General features: G+C 50.6%; 1 protein-coding gene across 1 annotated transcript in view; it reads left to right on the forward strand.

The window, feature by feature from the left end:
- Window positions 1–26,905, forward strand: part of Jdp2 (Jun dimerization protein 2) — a 43,445-nt gene extending 16,540 nt beyond the window's left edge. Inside the window, exons 3-4 of the mRNA XM_050164643.1 lie at window positions 19,818–19,922; window positions 25,817–26,905. Of these exons, the coding sequence (XP_050020600.1) occupies window positions 19,818–19,922; window positions 25,817–26,002 (291 nt within the window). The 3' untranslated portion in view covers window positions 26,003–26,905. The remainder of the gene's footprint in view (window positions 1–19,817; window positions 19,923–25,816) is intronic.
- The last annotated feature ends 227 nt before the right edge of the window (window positions 26,906–27,132 follow it).

Genomic DNA, 27,132 nt, shown 5'->3' on the forward strand with positions numbered 1-27,132 from the left:
TAGGCTATTTTTCTTTGCTTTATGTCTAAAAGCCACTTATGAGTGAGTACATATGATAATTATCTTTCTGGGTCTGGGCTACCTCACTCAATATGATGTTTTCTAGATCCATCCATTTGCCTGCAAATTTCAAAATGTCATTTTTTTCTGCTGTATAGTACTCCATTGTGTAAATGTACCACATTTTCCTTATCCATTCTTTGGTCGATGGGTATTTTAGGTTGTTTCCAGTTTCTGTATATGACAAAGCTGCTATGAACATAGTTGAGCACATGACCTTGTGGCATGATTGAGCATCCTTTGGATATATACCCAAAAGTGGTATTGCTGGGTCTTGAGGTAGGTTGTTTCCTTATTTTCTGAGAAATTGCCATACTGATATCCCAGGGGGTTGTACCAGTTTGCCCTCCCACCAGCAATGGAGAAGTGTTCCTTTTATCCCATATCATCTCCAACATAAGTTGCCATCAATGCTTTTGAGCTTGGCCATTCTTACAGGTGTAAGATGGAATCTCGGAGTTGTTTTGATTTGCATTTCTCTGATGGCTAAGGATGTTGAGCATTTCCTTAAGTGTCTTTCAGCCATTCTAGATTCCTCTGTTGAGAGTTCTCTGTTTAGGTGTGTACCCCATTTTTTATTTGGATTCTTTGTTCTTTTGATGACCAGTTTCTTGAATTCTTTGTATATTTTGGAAATCAGCCCTCTGTCTAATGGGGGGTTGGTGAAGATCTTTTCCCATTCTGTAGGCTGCCATTTTGTCTTGTTGACCATGTCTTTTGCTTTACAGAAGCTTCTCAGGTTCAGGAGGTCTCACTTATTAATTGTTTCTCTCAATGTCTGTGCTACTAGGGTTATATTTAGGAAGTGGTCTCCTGTACCAATGTGTTCAAGTGTACTTCCCACTTTCTCTTCTGTGAGGTTCAGTGTGGTTGGTTTTATGTTGAGGTCTTTGGTCCATTTGGACTTGAGTTTTGTTCATGGAAATAGCATGTTGATATCCAGTTATGCCAGCCCCATGTTGAATATGCTTTCTTTTTTCCATTTTATATTTTTTGCTTCTTTATTAAAAGTCAGGTGTTTGTAGGTGTGAGGATTGATATCTGGGTCTTCTATTCAGTTCCATTGGTCCTCCTATCTGTTTTTATGCCAATACCAGGCTCTTTTCAGTACTGTAGCTCTGTAGTAGAGTTTGAAGTCAGGGATTGTGATACCTCCAGAAGTTCCTTTTATTGTACAGGATTGTTTTGGCTATCCTGGGGTTTGTGCTTTTCCATATGAAGTTGAGTATTGTTCTTTTGAGGTCTGTGAAGAATTTTGCTGGGCATTGTATTGAATTTGTAGATTGCTTTTGGTAAGATTGCCATTTCTACTATGTTAATTTTACCTACCCAAGAGCATGGGAGATCTTTCCATTTTCTGGTGTCTTCTTCAATTTCTTCAAAGATTTAAAGTTCCTGTCATACAAGTCTTCCACTTGTTTGGTTAGAGATACTCGAGGTAGTTTATGCTATTTGTGTCTGTCTCTAATTTCTTTTTCAGCCCATTTATAATCTTTGTACAGGAGGGCTACTGAGTTTTTTAAGTTAATCTTGTATCCTGCCACATCACTGAAGGTATTTATAAATTGTAGAAGTTCCTTGGTAGAATTTTTGGGGTCTCCTGTGTAAACTATCATATCACCAGCAAATAGTGGGAGTTTGACTTCTTCTTTTCTGATTTGTATCCCTTTGATCTCCTTTTGTTATCTTATTGCTCTAGCTAGAATCTCAAGAACTATATTGAATAGATATGGAAAGATTGGACAGACTTGTCTTGTTCTGATTTCAGTGGGATTGCTTTGCGTTTCTCCCCATTTAGTTTGATGTTGGCTGTTGGCTTGCTGTATATTGCCTTTATTCTGCTTAGGTATGTTCCTTGTATCTCTGCTCCCTCCAAGACCTTTATCATGAAAGGATGTTGTATTTTGTCGAAGGCTTTTCCAGCATCTAATGAGATGATCATTCCGCCTTGATTTTCTAGACAAAGTCTTTTATTGGGCCATAGCTCCTTAGCTGTGGGAAGGCAGGCTGGCCAGTGAGCTCCACTGATCTGCCTTTGTCCTCCTGGCATGGCAATTATAAGCATGTGCCCTTGCCCCAATTTTTAGGTAGGCTCTAGGAGTCAAACTCAGGTCCTCATGTCTGCATGGCAAACACTTTGCTGACAGAGCCATCACCACAGCCCTGAGCTTTGGTTTGTCTGTTTGTTGTTTTGTTTTTAACAATTGAACTGAAGGAGGAGTGACAGTGACTGGCGGTGATGAGGATGTTTGATGTTGTCCCCTGTGGTCCTGAGTCTAAGTTGATACTGAACCCTGAGCATGTACGGGGCTTCGGGAATTTTTACTGTAATTAATATTTGGGGATTGATGTGAGAGTCTTCTGTTTTGTGTTAATTTCATTGGTTAAATAAAGAGACTGCCTTGGCCCTTTAATAGGACAGAAAATTGGGTAGGCGGAGTAGACTGAACAGAATTCTGGGAGAAAGAAAGCCAAGTCAGGCAGTCACCATGATTCTCCGACCCCAGACAGATGTAGGCTAGAATCCTTCGTGGTAAGCCACATGGTGGCTACACAGCCTTCCTGGTGCTACACAGATTATTAGAAATGGGTTAATCAAGATGTGAGAATTAGCCACTAAGAGGCTGGAACTAATGGGCCAGGCAGTGTTTAAAAGAATACAGTTTCCGTGTAATTATTTTGGGTAAAGCTAGCCCTGTGGGAGCTGGGCAGAATGCAGCCCTCCGCTCCTATCCCTACAGGGGATCAAGATGTAGCCCAGTGGTAGGTAGAGTCCTTGTCTAGCATGCTCAGAATTCTAGGTTCGATATCAAACGCATAGCTGTTGTGCTGACACGAGGTCCTTTGCAGAGATGATGGAAGACATCTGTGTCTTCGTGGGAATATCTGTATCTTCTTGGTGGAAACTGAACACTTAAAAAATTTTTGGGAGTCTTGTGGCTTCTTCTTCATGCTCCCACCAAAAGAAGGGCGTGGCACCTCCTTCTCAGAGCTGATAGAACACAGTGAGTTAATGTGAGTGACCTTGTCCCAGGATGCCTGCCCTATAATAGAACACACGCATCCAGAGGCTTGATTGTGCAAGTTCGTTTTTTTTTTTGTGATTGACTAAGGAGCTGGTTCTACGAACTCTTGTTTCCTAGAAAGTTCTTTGTCCCTGAAAATGCTGGATGGCCTGAGCGTTTGGAGATGTCCAGGAGCAGGACGTCGCCCTGGTGTCCTAACCGTGGGAGCCACTTCTGGGATCTGGGACGAGCACTGGGCTTGAGTGTATGCTTCCAGGTTTAAAACAGAATGATACGCATGCCCAGTGTGACTTTGGGCAAGTTATTGACCAGGCTGAGCCATAGAACAAGGAAACTCAGACTCTGAAATTTTAATGCGAAGGTTCAGGGAGGCACGATGTACAAAGATGGCCTTGATCAAACAGCGCTCCATGCTGGGGAATCACCTCTCCTGGTATGAGTGCATTTGCTCCGATTCCACTGTCCTGAGGGTGTTGATCTCATGATGCACAGAGCTTGTGACTTGGGCTGCAGGGAAGTGGTGGACCTTCCCATTTCTGAGCATTCCTGCAGTGGAGAAGCAGCTGGAGTCTGCTATCCTCAGACTCTGTGGGTGGGCTTTAGCCCTTTGCTTGTCTCCTGTGGTGTTTACTAATGGTGGATGATTATTGGCCGCTGTTTTTTTGTTTGTTTGTTTGTTTATTTTAGCAGCCTTGTAAAGTGCCTCTTAAGGAATTTCTGTCCATCTCCTTTGCTGTTGCCAATCCCTGGCAATGTGAATGGTAGTTTGGGAAACTGATGTGTTCACCAGGTAAAACTCATCAGGTTGGGCAGTGTGAGCCGTTTAAGGCCCTCTTACTTCTACTGTTCCAAAAGGCATAGAACAGTTTGGCTCAAGGCTGAGCAGAGCACTCTGGAAAGATGTGTAGATGGGTTGAGGCAGGCTGTGTGAGTGCTGGAGATGAAGTTGCAAGTCCTCTCTGAGTTTAGCTGCCCTGGATGGCCATGCTCTGCAGCATCAGTGTCTCAGTTTATCCGAGCCGTGTGTGTGTGTGTGTGTGTGTGTGTGTGTGTGTGTGCGCGCGCGCGCGCGCGCGCGCGCGCGTGCGTACTGTGGGTGGCAGGGCCTCTCCAGCCTTCTGTCCTTGCCACCACCCAACCACAGTGACTACCCTGTACTATGGCGATGGTCCGGAAGCCCACGCTGCTGCTGCTCAAGGGTCTGGGCTCTAGCAAAGTTGTGATACACCCTTGTACAAGTGGGGGTGAAGCAGGGTAGTGGGGGTGAAACAGACAGCACGGTGAGAAGCCAAGAGTCAGCAAAGGCTGAAAAAGCAACTCTTCCAGTTGGTGCCGCCCGGGGCCTATGGAGGCGATGGCAATCGAGTGCAGATTTGTCACAGGGACTGGGGTCTGCATTTGTATATTTGAGGTCTTATTCACTAACCTGGACTCGTTTTCTGCTTCAGTACCAACAAAATTTCTATTATTTCAAAAATAAAATAATTATATTGTTAGAAGAAACAAGGTAAAATTTTGGTGTCCTTGGTCTAGGCAATGGTTACCCAGATGCACACACAGACACAGACACACACACACACACACACAAAACACAAGTAGTGAAATAAGAGAAAAATGAGACGTCTCATCCACAGATGAGAGCTTTTGCAAATTATGGCTCTGACAATGCACGGGTGAACAATGAAGAATGACCATGGGGCTGGGGAGATGGCTCAGCTAGTTAAGGGCTTGCCGTGCAAGCCTGGGGCCCTGAGCTGGATCCTGATGCCCGGGCACGTGACTTGTACCTGTAGTCCCAACACTGGGGCCTGAGAGAGCCTGTCTCAACAAAGAAATAAGCAGAGAGCGATTGAGGAAGACTTATAATCTAAGCCTCTGTTCTCTGCATGTGCACACACACACACACGCATGTGCATCCCTACACACAGGTGCCTGCACACAGGAACATGTGTGCACACACAAAAGAATGAGTAAACCTAAATATTAAAAAGACAAATAACCCAGTTTAAAAAATAGACAAGGATTTCTATTTTTGTTCTTAGTTTTTAAAATCTTTTTAATTGAAATACAGGAACAATCAGTTTCATTGTGACATTTCCCCCCATTTGTATAATTTTCTTTACTCACATTCACACCTCCTATTGCCCTATGCAGTTCCCTCCCTTCCCCCTCTGTCCCCCTATTACCTTTATATCGTCCTTACGTATAAATCTAGATTTTACATAGGAAAGAAAATGTGGAATATTTGTCAAAGAAAAAATTAAATGGCTAATAATGAAGGTCAACAATCAAAACTATATGTGTGATCTGCCACGTCACAGTCATTCATCATGGAATGGCTGTAATTAAGAAAATAATAATACAAAGCCTAGGAGGATGCAGAGCAGTGCCCGTCAAAGCTTCTAGTGGGAGTGTAAGCGGTACAGCCTCTTTGGAGAACAGTCTGGCACTTTCTAACAGACAAAACAGTTACCATAAGCCCCAGAGACACCACTCCTGTATCCAATAGAAAGGAAGCCATGTGGGGCTGGGGAGACCCCTGGGTGGATAAGAGGCAGAGGCAGGCGGATCTCTGTGAGTTCGAGACCAGCCTGGTCTACAAGAGATAGTTCCAGGACAGGCTCCAAAATCACAGAGAAACCCTGTCTCGAAAAACCAAAAAGAAAAAAGAAAAAAAAAATAATACTTATAAATTGGAGAGCATGGTATCTGCCTCACAGGGGTCTGAGGAGGTTCAATATAACAGTTCTCCCAGCATGCAGCAGTGCTCCAGAATTTGCATCTATGGATATTAAATCCCTCTTTGGTTCTGGGGAGAGCTAAACAGTTAAGAGCACTTGCTGTCCTGCAGAGGACCCAAGTTTAGTTCCCAGCATCCACACAGTGGCTCACGGCCTCCTGTATCCCCAGGAGATCCGACAGGCACACACACGGTGCATATGTTGGCATGCAGGCACCACATCCGTATACATAAAAGTAGAATAAATAAATCTAAAAGACAATCAAACAAATCCCCCTTTGGTGCCAACAGCTGTGCAAAATCCAGAAACTGGTGAGGGTCGGCTTTCTCTACTTTCTTTCTGTCGCTAGGCCCATCTGGGAGCGAACAGCATGGGCAGGAGCTCGCGCAGAACTCTAGGAAATAGGGTATACCGGAGCGACACTAACTCTGGCTACAGCACAGAACTCTGGGAAATAGGGTATACCGGAGCGACACTAACTCTGGCTACACCTCTGGGTCCCCAACTCAGTCTGCGTGTGGCTGGCAGGCGGCGATAACCTGTGTCTATTGGTTGAAACCTTCAGCACAGTAGACAGCAGCCACTGTCTGTGTTTAGGGCAGGAGGCCTACCTGAATACCGCCGCCGTTCGTAGTCAGCAAGCTGCTTTTGCAGAGGTCAGCTCTCACCTGCTCCAGCCTCCTCGTGGGAGGACCATTTATTGTTAGGGAATGGAGACTCAGTAAGACCAGGCCATCAGCAAACTTGTTAACATGACTTTCTTCTATTTAAAAGGAAGTTGTCTTTTGGTGTGGGATCTGCCTACAGATCTGTCTACAGATCTCATATCTCTTAGTTACCTCCTATAATGGCTCCTGGTGCCGAGACGACCTGTTTTGCATAGATTTCAGATCAGGGGTCTTCCTGTGGCTTGACTTTAACTGAGGACAGCCAGGGCATCATTTTCTGACTATTCACCTACTCATCTACCTAGCTGCCAGTTGCCTGACCTATGGTTCTGAGTAAGTTTGGATACTGAGACTCTCTGAACCGTGCAACCGTCCCAGCTAATTCTGAGTTTCAATTTTTCATCCATCAAAGCACACCCCGTCGTTTCCATTAAGTGACTCTAAGTATTGATGCAGTTATAGGTCTTTGAATGGAATTCTGTTGTTTTCTAGATTTAACTTTTGCGGTATCAAATGGACAAAAGGCTTTCGTTGCTAAAACCAGCCCGGAACCCACCGGTTTGTACTGATTTTTTTTTTATTTTTGAGACAGGGTTTCTCTGTGGCTTTTGGTTCCTGTCCTGGAACTAGCTCTTGTAGACCAAGGGCCTCGAACTCACAGAGATCCGCCTGCCTCTGCCTCCCGAGTGCTGGGATTAAAGGCGTGTGCCACCACCGCCCGACTGTACTGATGTTCTTCACTGTGGGTCCCCCAAGCCGATGGCGTGGCAGCCAGGAGTATGCCAGAAGTGTCATCTTGGGTTTTGCCCAAGCTGACTCTGTGGAGGGTGGGGTCCTTTATGTGGGAAGCCCTCTGGGAATTTGGCGGCTGTGAGGTCATTGGGCCTTCCAGCCCTGCCTGGCAAGCTCCTGTCCCAGAATGACTGACAAGGATCTAAAACCACAATTTCCTTCCAACTTCTCTCCAGCTTCTTGCGTGGATCCGCCTGCCCTTGTCTGTTTATTAAAGCGCATGGAACCTGGATCTGTTCAACCAGCGCTTGGTCTGAGTCAGCATCCAAACCCCTTATTTCCATGTCTTGAGATCTCTGGCCTGACATCAGCAGTGCCCATGCCCTGAGGGACTTCACCCAATTCATTAAGCTGGCTCCTTTGTTGTTATAGGAAGGGACAATCAGATAAGCTGTTCCCATGCCCGGGGAGCCTGCATTTGCTGTGACTGCCCTTGAGTTCTTAACTGGTCGGGCTTAAGGACTAGGTAGGGCATGACTCCATCCTCCCCCTGGCCAGCGACAGCTGTCTGCCATACTCCACCTGCCTTAGCATGGCCAAGCTCTTTCCCCACCCATCTGAGCTTTCATCTTAGTGGTGAAGCCTTCCTTCTTTCCTCTAAGCCAGGCATCCCCGGCTGTGACCTTACTTGACCTTGTCCCGAGTGCAGGGTTTTTATTGGCCAGCGTTCAGTTCCCTCGACGGAGAGGCGGCCATTCTGCTGAGTGATGTCAGTTATCTGTTGCTTGCGCCCGAGAGAAATTGGCTGAACCCAGTGCTTTGGCTGCACGGCCTGCATACAGATGAAATGGAACTGCCTTGGTGGGGAATAATTAAGCTCGGGACCTTGTTTTTCACCTTCACAGTGAAAGACAAATGACTTCCAAAGGCTTTAACGGCTTGGCACTTGAAAAGGGCCACTTGGGCCAACGGGAGCTTCCAGAGCAGCCCTGTTCATAAATACGCTGTGAGGCGGCTGAACCTCTCTCTAACTGTTGGTGGAGTCCGTGCGCAGGGGCAGGAATCTCGTTTGTTGACCAGCGCCTTCCAGGCATTTCACACCACACAGCGCTGTTAGAGAAGCCCAGTTCGGAACTGGGGAGATAGTTCAGTCAAAGTGCTTGCTGCATAAGCGTAAGGACCTGAGTTCGATCCCTGGCACCGAGGTGAAAGCCTGCGATCCTGCTGCTGAGGAGCCAGAGACCAGAAGAACCTCAGTGGTCAGCCAGTCTAGTAAAATGGCAAGTTTCAGGTTTGGTGAGAGGCTCTGTCTCAAAATAAAATAAAATAGCATCACTAAGGTGGGGAGCTATTGAGGAAGATGGCCAGTGTCAGACTCTGCCTGTGCGTGGACACACGCCGAAAAATCACTTTCAGCGGGTTATTAGCTTTTCGAGGAGAAAATAGGTTTTCCCCTGCCATTTGTGTTCTGCTTTGTGCCTGCCTTTTGGGGGATATTGAGAGGCCTTTATCATCTTTTGACAAGACAGCTGGACAAGAAAAAAGATGGATGGCCTAGCGTTGGGAAACCAGAGCCCACTAAACCGTAGGTGTGGACCAAGCCTGAAACAGACAAAATTTCAATAAAAGTCTTCGCTCCCTCTTGGCTGTTGTTGTCTCTCTTCTTCTTGATTAGAACTGATCCCTGCCTGGGCCAGGGCGGTTGTTCCGGTGTCTCCTCCGTTCTCATTCCTAGTAGCGCTGTTTGCTCTTTCTCTAGCCCGGTTGTCAGCGAATGGGTGTCACCCTGCTCAGCCTGGTTTTGGAGGCTTTGTTCCAAACACAATGCTGTCTTTTCTTAGCCTCGGAAACAGGCTGTTCTGCATGGCTTTCTGTGAAAACGGCCCTTTCCCGACATGTGCTGTAAAAGCAGCCCACGCCTAGCAGCCTTTTGTTTTATAGGTTCTCTTGACCCAGAAGATGTTTCCCCCTGTGGACTAGGTGGGTGGAAGGCCAAAGTCAGAGACAAGCATCACTTCTTGGTGAGGGGTGGTGGGGAGAGGAGACAGAAGTTGGTTTAACGGGTGAGCCTGAAGCACTAGTGTAGCAATTCATAAAAGACTACCAGTTCGTAAAAATGGTATCCGTGCCGCTTCCTGGAAGACATTGGCTTTCTGCCAGGCCTGCCAGTATCTGATCCATGGACCTGGGCATGCTCACTCACCTCTGTGAGCTTTTGCCTCACGGATGCACAGAGCTATAGCATCCTAGGGTCTTGTCTGTTCCGGAACCTGAGGCTGGGGTTTAGTTTCCAGCCCCGTTTCTCCCTACCATTGCTGGCAGGTACGGGGAGACTCATCCACCTGCTGCGCCTAGGAGCTGAGGAATCACTGTGGCGGGGAGCTGGTGCCTCCATCAGTGCTCTCATGAAGCCTTCTTTCAGGGTTTACCAAGTGGCCTCCAGGGAGCAGGGCCTGGTGCTTGCAGTTGCCATGGTTACATGCTGGCTCTGCAGGCAGCAGAGTGCAGTAGCAAAACACTGGACCAGGATCTGAAATCTTAGGTTCTTATACTGGAGCCATAGGTCTGGTCCCCAGCACCGTAAAGGGAAAGAAAGACCCAAGTTCTTGTCTAGATGGAGCCTCCTTTCCTCTTAGCAACTGTTTAGCCATTTTCTGGGCACACAAAAAGCCAATATGATACAGGCTTTCTTTTCATGGAACTCCCACCGGGATGGGGACAGTAGCAGAGGGTACCAAACAAGGAGAAGCTCAGAGTTGGATGGGAGCTCAGAGGGATGGTTCTCGGCTTGAGGGCTTACAGTCAAGGAGGACTTCCTGATGGAGGTGGTATTCCCACTACGTATACAGGAGACCCGAAAAGTGAGCTGAGAGCAGAATGGTGCAGAGATATGCAGGCCAGGGGAGTCTCAGGTGGATTAGCACCCGGCGCTTCGGGAACACAGAGTGGTAGAGTTGGCACAGGCAGCAGGGGAGATCACAGGCAGGTGTGGCTAGGGCACAGGAACCTTGTGTGATTTAGTAAGCAGCTTGGCATTTAGAGCAAGGAAAGCCACTACCGCCATCAAAGGGCTGCCACTGGTTATGCTTGCATTTCGGAAGGAGCTGGTGGCTGGGAGGATGAAGGATAGTTACAGCAGGACCAGGAGTCCTCTAGGGAGGCCATTGTGGTATTCCAGCTGTGAAGCAGGGTTCAGGAAACCAGCAGTAGATATGGAAGACAGAGACCGAATCTGAAAGCCATGCAGGGTGGGCATGTCCAATCTATGTTGCGTGGGCCACATGCATCTCAGGTTAGCTCTGACTGCTGCACAATCCATTTGTAGATGACGGTGCCATGTCACAACTGTAGAAGCTTGGACATTCCTGGTGTAGGGCATGGAACTGGGTGTCTAGTTAGGTCAGAATTGAAGATAATGAGGAAGATAGGATAGAGTAGGCCAGAGCTTGTAGCTCTGGGGAATGGGTGTGTGGCGATGCCAGCCAGGGTGGAGAACAGAGAGGAAGGAGACAGTAGGGGATATCATCTTTGGGGGCCGAAGCGCGTCACCGTGAGTGTCCAGGCATCAGTTGGGTACGTGGGTGTGGACATAAAGATCTGGTTAGTAGTTGTGTCCAGGAGGCTGTGAAACCACAGGAGTGGATGCCGTGGTACCTGCGGTGGTGCCAGTGACCTGGACCAAGATGGAGAGAATTCAAGAATAGAGGTGACACAGACAGTTAGTGGCCTAAGAGGATGAACCCAAGTGTCCTTTGAGAACTTGTTTGGAGGTTCTAGCGGGGGAGCGCAGCTACTCATATACCCTTGACAGAAGACGGGACCTCCTCTATTTGGGGAAGGTCATTCTCTTCAACTGAGTGCAGCTTTGGGAGGGACACACATGGACCAGTGAGGGAGGAAGAGGACACCCGCCCAGCCAGCCGGATCAGCCACATCAACCTTGGAGATCAATGGGGTGACAGATGTCACAGTCAGTCACCCTCACATCCCCACGTGTCCTTTGAACTTGTCTTCTGAGACCCAGTCCCTGCCCTCAAGTGTAAACCTGGAACCAGCCTCAGTTTCCCATCTGTAGAATCTAGGGATGGGTCCTGGTGTTTGCCATTTAGTCTGTACATACAAAAACTTCTTCAAAGGGGTTAGGAGAATATTATTGTCCTTTCCGCACTTCACTCTTCCTCCCTGCTCTGTAACCATCCCTGCCAGGAGGACAGAACCCAGGGAAGTCAGCGGAGAGGAGGGTCTAGACCAGTCAGCCGCAGGAGGCAGCCTGCCATCACAGAATCCAGTAGTTGCCCTGCCTGTGGAGCTATGGGCTGATCTTTACCTTCCCAAACTGCAGTTTGTTCACTGGTAAAACAAGAAAACAAAGCCCCCCAGCTTCCCTTGCAGATGTACCTACAGGTCAGAGAGAACTGGGAACTATTGTTTCTGTGAACTGTTGAGATGGTCCAGAGAGTGGTTGGCTCAGGGTCTCAGTAGGACATTGATAGGGATGACGAGACCCCAGACTTCTGATGGCAGACTCCATTGGAGTCAAAAGCGAGCCAGGAGGCAGTACAACAGATGTGGGGTTTTTTTTTTGTTGTTGTTGTTCTTTTGTTTTGTTTTTTAGGCTCAAGCAGTGTTCACTTCAAAATGGAATTAGTTGGCAATGTTAAGAATCGAGAGGTCTTACTTTTAAAATTCATATTTTCAGCTAGTCCTGAAAACTTGGAAGACTGGGCACTATTGAGACTGCTTTGCTGGTGTTAACCTGGGTGTCTCCTCTGCAGACACGGTCCTATCCAGATAGCCCTCCTCCTTTATTAACCATTCATTAACCGGCCTCATTCTGGACCGTGGTTTGGGGTTGCCACCCTGACCTTTAAGTGCCATTTGTGTGAATTTGCTCACAAAGCCGTGCCCAGAAGGAGCAGACCTTCAGCCCTTGGCCACTTGCATCAGAAGGCTTGGCTAGGGAAGAGGAGAGCCAAGGGTAGATGGTTTGGAGAGCAGGCCAGAGGCGTGGCCCCTGAAGGCTGCAGGGGGACAGAGCCTGGGGTTTCCTCATCCCTGCAGGAGTGGCGGTGGCCAAGATTTCACCTCTGAACTGCCCTACTTTGTTGATGGGGGGGGGGCGAGGGAACCCCTGGCTCATCACAGCCTGTTTATGTGGGGGAATGTCTGGTATGTTTGGCATTTGGGTGTTTACTTCCCAGGGTGCTCACGGGTCCCTGGTGTTGAAATGTGACTTCTTCCTATCATTGCGGAGGGCTCTTGTGGGCCTGGATAGCGGCTTTAAGCCCAGAGCTGCGACTGGATGCTGTAAGGCTGTATCACCTTTCCAGGCTCTCTCCCCTCTCACTGCCTCTGGGCAATTGGAGTGCCGGTTGCTTTGCTGTGTGCAGAGAAGGACATTTGCAGAGCCATTCCTGTGTGCCAGGCTCTGCGCTGCGGCTGTGTCCTGCAGAACCCACCCTGTGCCATCCGTGTGGACTGAGGAATGGGGACTCAGAGAAGGGCCCACAGCCTTACAGAGTGGCTTAGGACCCAGACCATGGAGAACAGTACAGACTATGCCATCACCCACACCCATGCCTGGCTTGCTGCGCTCGCTTTGGTTCCGGGCCCTTCAGATCTCCTCACTAACAATACCGTTGGTTTCTGCTTTTCGCTGTCTACCCTGCCTGCTTGTGCCGCCTTCCTTTATTGCTTTGTCCGTGTGACCTCGTGACAGAGAGTTTCTGTATTTCCTATACCTTGGGTTAAACATGTCATTTTTCTTTCTTGTTCTCGCTTGGTGGTCTCACAAAAGAATTTTCCTCCCGAGACAGAGTTTTGTGTAGCCCAAGCTGGCCTTGACCTAGATAATGTAGCCAGTGTTGACTTTAAGAACTTCTGATCCTCCTGCCTCCACCTCACAGGTGCACGCCAACCACGCCCAGTTTAGGTGGGGCTGACAGTGGGGTCCAGGGCCTTCTGCACAGTAGACAAACACTGTCAGCTGAGTCATATCCCCAGCCTTCAAGAGACATAATTTTGAAACTACTTTTGAAATGTCAGGTGTCACATATCAGTCTCGTGTGAACTCCTGCAGCTGCAGAGACAAAGTTCCGTGTCCCGAGGAACGTGACCCAAGGTGAAGACTAAGTTGAGGAGAACAGAAGTCCCTCCATTAGCTCGGTAGCCACTACTTGTTCCTGCTCATTGTGTAGTCAATATTTTTTCAATTTAAAAAGACCCAAAGAGGAAAAAAGCAAAATGAACCTTGCTATCTGGACCAGAAGTTCTGGGGTTGTTATGTGTTCCCATGGAGGGCTTAGATGAAGAGGCTTGGGGGGGTGGGGGGAAGGGGGAGGGCAGGGGGGAATGGGGGGAATGGGGGGGTGAATGTTAGATGCATGTGGAATACATGTAGACGATGTGACCTTTCACAAAGGCAGGAGTGCTTGGGTCCTTGGGGCCGAAAGACCTGGATTAGAACCCTGTCGCCAATCATACCAACAACCTTATTTGTAAAAGGGGGTAGGGAGCCAAGAGAGGTCCGTGTTAGATGCCTAACAAGATAGAAAAGTAAACATTCTTGATTTAATTTATAAATAGCCATTGAAGGCCCTCCCCCCGCCATGCCATACTCAGCTCTAGTGGCTGGGTGACGGCAGTAGAGACAGGCTAAGGTATTTATGTAGATAGACGAACTATAAATAGGTTAATAACCTCAGGGGAAACTGAAAAGCAGCAGGCAGATGTCTACCTGGAAAAGGTAAATGCGATTCGTGAAAAGCCCCGGAAAGAAATAGATGTGGTGTGTGTGTGGGGGGGCACCTGAAAAGAAAGGCACCTTCCGTTGAGGTGGCTGTGGAATCTAGAACAAGGGGTCCCAGGAGAGAGGACGGCGTGTTTAGAGCCCTGGGATGGGAAGGACTTGGTCTTCTGATGATGGCACGGGAGGCCCTGTAGCTGGAGTTGAGGGTAACGAAAAGCCAGGCTGTAGAAGAAGCAGTCAGGGCTGGATCTTCTCCCACTGGGCCCTGCCCAACCTACGAGGGTTTGTGCCGGAAGTGATGGAGGCTGTGGAGGACTGAAAACAGGAGGTGACTGACATTGTAGCCAGGAGAGCCCCTGGGGGCCATCGCCTGTCACAGGGCTCAGCAGTGAGAGTTTGATGATGATGCAATCTGGTCGGCTTGCAAGTGGGATCCTTGCAGGCTGTGAAATGGGCTGTTGTGAGGGGGCTTGTTGGATTCAGGTGGCTTCAGGCTTGTTTCTGGCAGAACCATCAGGTAGATGGTGGTATTTACGGAAAGAACACAGCCTCGGGAGAAATAACGTTTGTAGAGAGAACAGCCGAGGGCTCATGATGCCCTCCTGAGCAAACTCCAGGGCACACAGGTCCCCTGGGAATCAGATTACAGACAAATGCCAGTCCCGAAGGTCTGGGGTGGGGTTCAGGAAGGAAGCCGCTAAGCAGACAATTGTCTTTAGACTTTCACTCTGAGTCTCAGGGTGCTAGAACCCCACAGTGCCTGATGGCAATTGCCCAGAAAAGCTAACTGTGGGGGTGACCCCAATCCCTGTCATTGTGTCCTGCCTGACAGCTCTGGCAAGTGGGCTTGTATGGGGCTACAGAAAGCCGTGTTTGGGATATTTTCACTCATCCGTCAGATCCATGTGTATCTTGTCTGCTGCGTGCCTCTGTGGCCTATCACAGCAAAGTACCATTACCCAGCATCCCTTGCTTTGAGCTTGGCCAACAGGAGAGGGCCAGCAGGGAGAGGGAATATTCTTTAGCTAACTATTAGAGCATTCTTAAATGTTTGGGGAGAACGTAGTATTTCACATATGCATGCAGGGTGTTTTGATCACACTAACCCTCCCTCCGCTCAGTTCCCCTCTCACCTCCCCACAACGGTCTCCTCCCAGCTTCATGTGTTTCTTGTTTACCACCTGAGTGACCCACGGGCCGCCAGAATGTGCGCGGGCGTAGGGCTATCTACTGAAGTAAGGGTGGACTCTCAAGGGCTGCGTTCTCGAAGAACGCTGCCTCTCCTTTCTGAGTGGCTCGGGTAGACCTTCATGTCCACTTCTGTTCTCCATGCTGGGATCTTGTCTGTCTTGAGCTTGCCGAGGTTTTGTCCGCTGCTCTGAGTTCCTATGTGCAGCTGCCCACACGTGTCCCGAAAACAGCTGTAGTCATCCGCCGCCTCCGGCGCTCACACACGCTGCAGTCTCTCTACTGCAGTGATCTCTGTGCTTTGGGAGGGGAGCGAGGAAGTAGCTGTCCCATTTAGGACCAAGGGCTCCAGGCTTGCTCATTCTCGGTGTGTTGATCAGTTGTAGGTCTCTGGTAATCATTGTCTACTACACGTAGATGCTTCTCTGATGAGGGCTGAGGGATGCACTTCGGGGTCAGTTTAATACCGTGTCCATGTAGCATAATGGTATAGCAGGAGCTAGGGGGGAGGATTTTAGACGCCAGTCTTCCCAGTGCTGGCACCATTTGCTTGTTTTCATAGCTGCTGTCTAAGGGCCCTCTGCATCCGTGCTCCGCACTCTGCCGTGGCTGGTTCTAGACTTTACTGCTGGGTAGTTCTTCCTAAGATCACTGGGACCACCTCCTGCTCTTCTGGTATCATCAGGTGCCCCTGATGGTGGGAGGGGGAACCTAATGTCCCAGGTGTCTTTCAGTAGCAAGCGGTAGAAACCTCAGACTCACTCCACGTCAAAGGAAAAAGTCTCAGGATCCATGGGTCCATCGTGAACCCCAAAGACAAGCTGCATAGTCAGGCCCTACTGGGTGGGATCAAGAGGACCAAGATGGCTTTTTTTTTCCTGCCTGTGTGCTGCTGTTTGCCACTGTCTGTCTGTCTGTGTCTCTCATTTATCTTTACAAGCTCCACCTCTCTTCGCCCATCTTTGTGTCTTCCTTCTTCAAATATCTCTTTCTTCCTGGAATCGTCTCTCAGGGCCTAGATAAGACATTGAAGGATATACCTCTCCCTGGTATACCTTGTACTTACAGGGGCCTCAGGGTGAGGGGACCCAGTGTGTGCCTTGGGTATCTTGCTCACCCATCTTGGCCCACACCTTTCCCTTGTCCCCATAACTCCCTCTTGTTTCCCTCAGATCTCTCTTTATTCCTGTATACTTCAACTGCCTGACCTCCCTGCCTCCGGCAATGCTGGAGGTTGGTGACTCCATGCATCTCTGTGTGCAGCCTTCAGAATCTTCAAATCACAACACAGCTCAGCTCCTGTCACCATCCATCCTTACCTTGTCCCATGCATCAACTGTGGTCAGCATCTGTGGCTTCCCTGTCCCTCGGCAGGGACTTGAGAATAGAGATGGAACGGGGCGCGGAGGGACCTTTCAGGTCACTGGTCCCTGAAGCATCTTTCCCTTCAATGCAGAGTACAGTGCAGAAACAACTCTGACTGATCTTGCAGACTTCTCCACCCCTGGGGCTTTTGGGAATTGGAGGGGACCACAGACAGAGCTCAGGGTGATGGCTGGAAAGGGTGGACTCCCCAGCTCCCAACTCCATTGCACCATTCTCTAGATGCCTTCTGCTATAAGCTACCTCTGACGCCCAGGTTCTTCCAGCTGTAAGAGCTCTGCCCCACACACCCCTTTCCCAATTTGGGGTTCTGGTTTTAGATGGCTGCACTGTGTGTGGTGAGGACATTCTGTCAGATGCTTTGGAGAACTCAGGAGGCATCAGGGAGGGGGAGGTCCAGCTTCCTTCCTGGGGGTGGCAGAGGAGACTGAGGGAGGAGAGGGAGAATAGTCTCTGTCTAGTGAGGGCCACAGACAGTTGAGGAGCCCAGTGACTGTGGGGATGGAGAAGGCAGAGGCCCCGTGAGACCCTGCCCTGTTTCTGGAAGGGCCTTGCTAGCCATATCACCCCTAGGCAGCTCCAAAGCAGCAGTTGTGGGCGGAGGATTGTATCCCCATTCTAATGGGGAAGATGTGGTAAGTGGGAAAGATGGCTCAGGGTGGGTGGAGAGGCGGCCTGGGGTGTATGCAGTGGGAGCTGCAGAATAGGGGCTCTAGACCTAAATTCCCACCCTGATCCATGCCAGGACTACACAGGACTTCTACAAATTCGTCCCGGTCACCTAGATCTTGCTTCCCGCCACTATGCTTCTGGAGGAGACAGGTACCAACACTCCCAACCCCATGCAGACAGGCAGAGGCATCCCATGGATGTCAACTCAACCATCGAAGTCTATAGATAGAATCCGTCCATTCTCTACACTCTGTATTCTGTTCACTCAGCTGAGCCCATCGTCACTGACTGAGTGCGTGCTTGGTACCCATTCTCCAGAAAAGCAGGGATGGCAAACTGTCACCTTCACTGGCATGGAGTGGAATTCTGTAGTGGCACAGGGGTTCTATAAGGGGCATCTAAGGGGCCTTCCTAAAGGAGGTGACATTTACTCTTGAAGGATGAGAAGGAGTTTACCAAGTAGGAAAGTCCCCCTATTTAGGGTAGATGGTCTGACCGGCTGGAGGAGGGTGTGGCCTCCAGAGTCAAAAGGATTGACAGGAGGGATTGATTGGCTCAGAGGGTGGACAGAATGGTCCACTGCTCTGGGGTCAAACTGACCCAGGTGACCTGTTAAAGCTGCGGCCACAGCCCCTGAAAATGTCGCTCCCAACTCTGGTCCAAGGCCTTGTGCAGGGGCCGGGGGCTGGGAATCCAGGTTCCGGGGATGGGACTACGTCTCCTTGGGCTGCTTAGGGGAAGGCTTGAAGCCCTGGAGCCCGGCAGGAGCAGGCTGCACCCATCACCATGGCAGTTTGTGGGCAAAACCTCTTGGCAGAGGGGAGATTGCGCTACCAGCCACTTCCTCCAGTTCCTTCCCTTTGCCTGATGTCACAGTTACCTCGGCCCGCTCTGGGGTGAGACTGAGGTTGGGCGGAATCAATTTGAGCCAGGTTTCTGTACCTTAGACGCAGGTCAGCCAGAGGAGCTGTCACTTCTGGTTCAGTTTCAAAGGAGGCCAGGGGCCTGGGAGGTGTCGGGTGTGGTGGCATCCATGAGGGCACCGCTCCAGCGGCCTGCTGGGGGGGCAGTATGGCTTAGAGAGGAGCCTTAAAGTAGTGATGAAGGAGGAAGTAAGCCTCCCTGCCAGGGTCTGTTTCCTGGGCCAGCGCATTGGCCTGGGTCCTCTCCTCGTGCTCTTGACTGTTCCAGAAGGGCACGCAGAGAGGACACTTATTTTCCTGGCTGATGCCTCTTTGGGCTGAGGCCTTGTCACAGGCTGTGCATTGCCAGAGTCACCCCTAACCTTATCCCACTCAAGAAGTGACAGAATTGGCAAGCCCAGAGCAACACCACAGCTCGTGGCCTCTGACTTGGAGCTGTCCCCAGTCCAGCTGGCCCTCTGAGGCCTCCAGATCTCCCTGGTTGGCAAGGACAGCACAAGGTACCTCAACAGAATACCCCTGAAGGAATGTGGCTTGATTGACAGAGTGTTTGCCTATCACGCAATCCCCAGCATCTGATAAATTGATTTGTGATGGCCTACAGCTATAATCTTAGCACTCAGGCCAATTATAAATTCAAGGTCATCTTTGGCTACTAGTGAGCTGGAGAACAACCTTGGCTACAGAAGCCTCCGGTTATTGTTGTTGTTCTTCTTCCTCCTCCTCCTCCTCCTCCTCCTCCTCCTGCTCTTTTTCTTCTTTTTTTAAAGGTTGAAACTGGTGAAATCCATCCAAAAGTTCAAGATCTGGCTCTGCTGTGGCCTTTGATAAAGTGGCTTTTAAGTCTCAAACTTTACTGTCTGCAAATCGGGACAGTAGCAGTCACTTGATCCTGTGATGTTTGTGTTGGGAGCATTTGCCAAAGTAGACAAGGGGTAGCTCCTGTTCATACTGACAGTGAAACCTTAGCAACTGCCAGTCAGGGAGGGGAAGGGGTGAGCTTTTGCTGCTCCTGGGTTAGGGGCCTTCCTTTATGCTCCCGAATTCCTTCCGGAGAGACAGGCTAGCTTGTAATCTCAGGGGACTCTGGGATGTGTCCTGGCACCTCCCAGCTGGAGTCTTAGGAGAGGACTATGAAAAAGGGGAAGAGAATTCCAGTCAGGTGAGGGGACAGAGTCACTGTGACAGCCTGGGGAAATAGAGCAAAAGTTTGGGGGACCAAGGAAAGGAGCCACATTGGCAGAAATGGGTGGTGAGAGTTTGAAATCCCAGCTGAAGAGGTGGGGTGAAGATCGTCTGGGAGGGGTGGGTACAGAATGGTCTCTGCCCAAGGTGTTTTTAAAGGAAGTGCCTGGGAGCTGCTGGCCTGGAAAAAAATCACACCCAGAGGGCTTGTGCCAGGCAGAACGGGTTGCCCCACTCCCTTGCGGGGAGCTGCCTGTCTCAGAAACTCTGGCTAAGCCAGGTAGCCCTGCCCTTGGGGTGGGGGAACACTGGCTCCTCCCCAGGCTACCCACCTGCTCAGAGAAGTATCCTCCTATGACCAGGAGACAGCTGTGTTTGCTGAGATGTGGGTGCAAACGGGGGATCTGTCCCCCTGTCTGTCCATGTGTCAGGTGGGAAGCTGTGCCCAGGGCCACCCGTGGTGTCTAATCCGTGGCTCTGTGCCCTCACAGCTAGACGAGGAAGAAGAGCGAAGGAAAAGGCGCCGAGAGAAGAACAAAGTGGCCGCGGCCAGATGCCGGAACAAGAAGAAGGAACGCACGGAGTTTCTGCAAAGGGTGAGCGGGGTGGTGGTGGAGGGGAGGCACCTTGGCCTTTGCAGGGGCCAATGCGCTCGGTAGTCGGGTGCATCATCAGACACCGCAACCCAGAGAAGGTAGAAAGATCCACGTTTCACACACACACACACACACACACACACACACACACACACACTGACCTTAGGTCCTGGGTATTGATTGACCCAGTGGCCCAAACCTGGCAGTATCCATTTTGGCCCCCTGTGGCTACCATGGTGTTAGGGTACATGCTAATGAAGTAGGATGTTGGGGCAATGTCATGTCTGTGGGCAGTGGACTTAGCTCCTGGGCTGGCTACTAGGAAAAACTCCATTTATTTTAACGTCTCATCTACCGTGCATCCCCACTGTCCAGCACTTAGTCCCACTGAAGATGACCTCTGAACTCTGTTGCTGCCTCCAGGGACCAGAGGTCTGGTCTGAATGTGAGGTCAGGCTCCACGTACTGCCTTTGCCTCCTCCCGCTGTCAGCTGCCTTTTTACTTGTGATATGCCGAGCAGGGTGCTTGCTCTTTCTTCCCCTTGGTCCTGCGTCTCAGCCTCTGCTGCCTTTGTCTCCAAAAATGATGGCCCTGAAGAGAGTGGAAAACTGGATAGGCAGTCCCCTGGCTGTCAGCCACGCTCCACCCCCATCACTGGTTTGCCACTGAACAGTAATAGCAATGCTATATGCTAACTTAACCGACAGGCATTTTTCTTCCGCGAGTCACCATAACGATGAGCCATAGTCGTGAACCTTTGCAAAGCCAGGCACTGAGATCTCATTTTGTTGGCAGAGTAGCCATGAAGATAGGGAGCTTCGTGGTTCGCTTTCTGCAGGCGAGGAAGACACAATGAAGGTGGTGACCCACCCAGGTCTCTCAGCCACTGAAGGGTCGGACTGATGCCAAAGCCCGTTACTAGCCTCCAAACCTCTGGTTCTGGTTCTCAGGCTCCAGGGTGTGCGAGGCTTGCTGTTAGGGGGGCAGAGCAAGAGTGGACATTGTCCTTCTTGCTATGAAGAGGTAAGGCTGGATCGGCCTGATATTTTCCAACACTGGGGTTTGTGGTCCCATCTCAGTCTTGCAGAGAGCTCTTCTGGGGTCCCAGGTATGAACAATGTGGGCCATGTACAGACCTCTCCCTAGCTGTGGGCACCCTGGGCAGGCAGTGCCAATCAACATGACGGAATCGCCTACTGCTGGGAGGTCTTAAAGTGAGGGTATCGTTCAGCGGGTTTGAAGATACAGGCCTTAAAGAGGAGGCAGTTGGGTGTTTTATGTCCATCTATCAAGTACCCAATGGACAGAGCCAGGAGGTGCAGCCAGGCTTCTTAGGAGAAGCTGCCCACGCAACTCCTGCTACTTAGAGCTTTTCAGACAGTGGACAAGATGTGCCACACCAGAGGCTCTCAGTGACACAGCAGCACACTAGCTAGCCAGTGCCAGATGGACGGCTTTTCAGCCTAACACTTGCTAAGCACCTACTGTGTGCCTAGATAGTCGGTGCCAGGTGAACTTGTCAAGCACCTACTGTGTGCCAGGCATTTCACATGGTCACAATGGTCACAACATTTTTCATAAGGTTCAGAAAGATGGAGTTGTTTGCCCAAAGCCACACTGCTAGCAGGTGGAGGGCAGAGACTCATCTATCTTTCTGTCTAGCAGGTGATAACCAAGGGCCCCTGTACTGTGGGTCCATGGGCCCCGTTCTCAGTGGGTAGCAGATGGCAAATGAGGAGCGGTAGCTAGTGAGGAATGTTGTTTCAGGAGCCCAGAGTGCTGTGGGGACTTCCAGTGCTGAGAATGGACTGAGAGAGCTATTCCATTGGTGAGACAAAATAGGGGAAGGCAAGGCTGAGCGGTGGTGGTGCGCGCCTTTAATTCCAGCACTCGGGAGGCAAAGGCAGATGGATCTCTATGAGTTCGAGACCAGCCTGGTCTACAAGAGCTAGCTCCAGGACAGCTAGGACTATTACACAGAGAAATCCCATCTCTAAAAACAAAAACAAAATAAAACAAAAAATGGGGAAGGAAGTAAGAATGAAGAATGTGGGTTTGAAGGGGGCATCAGAAGTGGCACATACGAAAGCAGGTGCTGCTGTTTAAGGGTGTGTTCAGAGAATTAAAAAGAACGTTATCAGTTAGCTGGAGGTTAGCTTCCCACGTGGAAGGAAGTTGGGACAGGCAGACCCAAAGCCTCATTTTTAAAGATATCCTACATATTGGCTCGTCTGAAATAGACTGGCGTATCCCTCTTGTCCTGCCCCCGTTATTAAGACACCTTCTTCCCCTCTCATGAGTGTCCCCATTACACGATACTAACCGTGGTCATGGAGAACCACCAGAGGATGCAGGAGGAGAAAGGCGCCAGCCCATCAGAGGAGTCCGCTGGGTTGGGGCAGATGAAATACTATTGTGTTGTCCCAGGAAGAGATGTGGCTGCCATGATGGAGGAAACTCTGTGAGCTTAGATCTGGAGAGCGACACCACGTGGGCTCTGGCCCAGTCCCTCTTCCTCGCCATCTGAGGCCTTGGAGGAGAAGTCTCGATGTGACCACTGTGCTGACCAGGCCTGCAGACCCGAGTGGCTCGCGGAACGTAGCTTTTAGCCCTCACCCCTACCCTGACCTCTGGACACTGACGTGCACCAAAGAGACAACCTCTTAGAGGGTTCGCCTCTTTAGATCAGCCAAGGCCTGAATTTGGGCATGCACAGGCCTGATGGGTCAGTTCACACCTCACAGACCCTGGGCCTGCCCCAAAGCCTCCGTCTGCAGCCTAAGGTGTCTCTCTTCTATGACGCTGGCTGCTCCTGTGCCACTATACCCACACAAGGTCCTCCGGCCCTGGAGGCAAGACCATTTTACATTCCCAAGATACTCTGTGCTCTCCCTAGGTGCTTTCCTCCTGGTGGTCACGTCGACCCTGGAAGGATGAGAAGGGCCCCCTCTGCTGGCAGGTTTTCGAGGGATGAATGGGTGGCCTCTCATGGGAAGAGTTCTTCACAGTAGCTAGCAAACAGCCAGCATTTAGCCCAGACACAAGCTGCTTCCCAGCCCTTGGAAAAGTTGATGAAACTCGCTTTTGTGTCGCCTGGGACATTTTAAAATATAAAGTCAGGGCTGGAGGTGGTGGCGCACGCCTTTAATCCCAGCACTCAGAAGGCAGAGGCAGGCGGATCTCTGTGAGTTCGAGGCCAGTCTGAGCTACAGAGTGAGCTCCAGGACAGCCAGGGCTACACAGAGAAATCCTGTCTCAAAAACCACAACAAAAAAGAAGAGGTTAGTGATGCTGTGACAGCCAGGACAAGTAAACACTAAACCTCACCTGTTTTTGTGACACAGATGTCCACAGCAGGGATTAAATCTCCACTGCTGGTTCGGAGGCCGTAGATCTATGTGGTGTTGAGTGCTATGACGTATTCTTCCATTGGGTTTTTGTTTGTTTGTTTTTTTAACTGTTTTGGGTTTGGAACACAAGGACAGGGTCTCATATAGACCCGGCTGGCTTCAAGCTTACTGAGTATCCAAGACTGGCCTTGAACTCCTAACTTCCTGCCTCCAACTTCTGAGGGTTTGAAATACAAGCTTATGCCGCTATATTGAGTTAGCCATGTCTAGCGTGAACTTCAGGCACACTGTAACCAAGGCCAAACTCCCACTGTAACCAAGGCCAAACTCCCACTGTAACCAAGGCCAAACTCCTTCCAGGCCCCATTTGGCACCCTCCAGCCCAGCTCCCCTCTCAGGCTCCGTTCTAGTGTCCATGCGGCTGTTCCCTTCTGCTCTGCCTCTTCCGTTCTCCAAACCCAGGCCGTCCTCAAGACTTGCTGAGTTGACCCTGAAGCATCTTTGTCTTCCTGCCCAGAGGTTCAAGGGAGACTCCCTGAAGCCCCTCTAGCCCTTTGGTTTCCACTTTGCTTTCTCTGTGGGAACTCTCCTAATCCCAGGGATCATCAAGATAACTTGCTTAAGACTGAGTCTAAGCCTATGGGGTTTGCATAGCTGCCCTCTGGCTCTGTCTTCTCTGCCCTCTCCACTGTGCACCAGGCTGTGTCTTAGAGAGCTGAGCGCAGTGGTCCCTGGTTATTTCTTCCCTTGTGGCAGCCCGGCACTCCTCTTGCCTGAGGGTTCTTACCCAGATGCCCTTCCCTGCCCCCTCCACTATCTGGAGGCAGCTCCTCATCCTGCTGTTAGCAATGCCTGTTGGTCTTCTGCACTCAGAATGGCTGGTCGCTTTGGGGGGCCTTGCTATGTGCTGAGTGGACACCTCTCAGGAACCATAGGAGGAGCAGTTCACAGGCTTTGGATTCCCCAAAGTGTTTATCGCCAGGGCAGGCCTAGGCTCATCCTCAGAGGTAGGTAGATGGCCCGGAGGCTTCTCAATACAACGGCTGAGGACAATCTGAAGATTGTGTTAGCAGCTTGGGTTGGAGGAGGTGGGGAGGATGGCGGAAACACTAGCCATCTCTCAGAGTTCTGAGAAGTGTGGACCAGGCCTGCATTCCAGTCTTGTCTTCGCCTGTCCCAATAAAAGCGACCATAGACACTTTTTGTTTTTTTTTTTTTGGGGGGGTCCCCCTTAGCATTTCTTTTCTCCTTTTTGAAACTGTTGCTTTGGGAGTGTGATCCTAATGGCTGCCTTCCTCAGCTATTCTGAGCTCTCTGGGAGCCTGTGCAGCCACCTCAGAGATGTGCATGAGGAACAATCCCGACCTGGCAGTGTGAGGAAGATGCCCCCCTCACTGGAGGTGTGGGGACTCCACAGAAGGCCCAGAGTCTCAGAGGGAGGCCGCCCCAACTGTACCCCACTGGGCAGAAGCACTGGCCACACAGCTTGCTCTGTGACTAACACAGGCCACTCAGCATCCGCAGCATTGGCATTTTGAGCCGGAATGTCCTTGTGAGGGCTGCCTTGTTGTCACAACCACAGATCTTTATTCTCCAACCCCTGCCTGCCAGTGAAGCAGCCTCAGCCGTGAGAGCCAAACCCTTCTCCACACCTGGACACAAGGTCGTTTCCACGGAGAGCTCGCCGGCCTGAGGCTCCTTCATTCACACGCGAGGAGAACTTGCAGTTATGGGCTGTAACTGAAAAGCAGGAAGGCCCATTGCTGTGCTCTTAATGGTCCTACTGTGCAATGGTCCTACTGTGTGAGCCCCAGGCCTAGACCAGGCATGCTTGTCACCTCTCCCCACTCTGAACACACGAACCCACACCCACACCCCATCACACCCTCAGCATTCCTTCCTTTCCCCAGGGCTGGGAGTGTGTAGGAAGTCTCATCTGAGACCAGTTTGAAACCTTGTTTGGGGTCCAGCAGGTCACTTGTCAATTGTCTCTCTGTGGGCAAGACTCCTAGATTCTGGGGATCCTGAGGGAAGAGGGGAAAGTTTTAAGTAATTGAAAGCTAATGGCCAGGAGGCACACGCTGGAGGAGGAAAGGCCCACACTGGGTTTATCAACCCCAACATCAACACTATCCCATCAGATATTGCCACGTAGCAAAGCTCTTCTTGATTTTGTGCTGCGACCTGTGGGCTACCCCCCGGCACACACCTTTTTTTGGTGCAGAGATCTTGTTGCAGGGAGCATTAGGTTATGCTTTCTAGTCGACAGCAAGGGGGCCATGAGGCTGGGGCAGATCGAGGGAAGGGAGCGAGAAGGACTCTGAGTTGGACTATTCCCCACGTGTCTGGACCCCTCCTGCTGTGGCAGAGGTCATTACCGCACGACAGGGCACTGCCCGCAAAAGGTCATTTACCCCTAGATGCCTCCGTGGGACTGGCGGGCGGAAAACCAAGCCAGCAGGACAGGTGCCGGCCAGAGTGTCTGGGTACTCCTAGGGAGCAGGCTGGCAGGGGCGGCTGATGGTGTGTCTCTGTCTGCACAGGAGTCAGAGCGGCTGGAGCTCATGAACGCCGAGCTGAAGACCCAGATAGAGGAGCTGAAGCTGGAGCGGCAACAGCTTATCCTGATGCTCAACCGCCACCGCCCCACCTGCATCGTGCGCACAGACAGCGTCAGGACACCTGAGTCCGAAGGCAACCCGCTGCTGGAGCAGCTGGACAAGAAGTGACTGAAGGCTTGGAGGAGGCATCAGAGGATGGGGAGCGGGGACGGCAGAAGGAGAAGAGGTGATGGAGGTCTCCCCCAGGGCGCATGACAAACTCTACCATGAGGCTTGGCATAACTGGCCTCCAGCCGGCTCCTTTCTGAAACTCAGCCCAGCCACGCGAGAGCAAGAGCAGACTGAAGAAACCAGAGGGACCAAGCGATGAGACCAAAGTTGACCCGCAGGTAGGGGCTGTCCCACTCCAAGGCCCAGCTTGAAGGGCACCTCAGCCAGAGAGATGCCCAGCCAGGTAGCCTCCTCAGGCGCTCCTCTGGCCTCTCTGCCGAGACCCCCCACCCAAAGGACTACCGAGCAGCCGAGAAAAGCCATGCGTCCCAACACACGGTGTGGCCAAGGATGGAACTCAGCGTGGACTGCAATCCACCCTCCCCAGCCCTGCCCAAGCCCGGTGGAAAGGGGTGCACTGCGGGGCTGTGATGGCCCTTGCTCAGGTGGCACAGCCAGGTGGCCCTGCTGGAGTTTGCTGTGGCACTGAGGCGCGGGCGCCCTCCCAAAGCACACAGTCGATGAATGTTTACAGACTGGCTGTCCTGGCGGGGCTTCCAACTGCACACCTTTTTTTTTTATACTTTCTTTTTTTTTAATATTTTTTACAAAAAAAGATTTTATACGAGCAATATATATATGGATTTCTATAATCACTCGATTGACACAGTACAAATACATACGCTATGGTCTGTCGTTAAGGACATCCACCCTCCAGGTACAGCCGTTGTAATTCCTAAGTACTGTAGGCGCTGGGTGTTGAGGGTTGGTGGCCAGGCGGTGGGGGTGCATTTCCATCCTTGTAAACCCTTCCTAGTACTCAGTCCTGTATCGCTCAGTAAACATTGCTCTAATTACTCAGCTGCCTCGAGTGGTGTCTGCCCCGGGGAGAGGGCATGCCCAGGGCAGGAGGCGTTGGGAGTAATTGCCATAGCTGCCCTCCCAGGTAAGCCTGAATATGCCCATGTCTCAGATGAGGAGGCTAAGGTCTAGAGAGGTTAAAGAATTCCATCCATTACCGGTTTTGAGAGTACTCGCTTCATTTATTTAGGCCAAAACTTTTTGATATTTATTTTTATTATTTTTAA

The sequence above is a fragment of the Alexandromys fortis genome, unplaced genomic scaffold (genome assembly GCF_014885135.2).
Source record: "Alexandromys fortis isolate MF-2015 unplaced genomic scaffold, M_Fortis_MF-2015_v1.1 scaffold_159, whole genome shotgun sequence".
NCBI classification, from domain to species: Eukaryota; Metazoa; Chordata; class Mammalia; order Rodentia; family Cricetidae; genus Alexandromys; species Alexandromys fortis.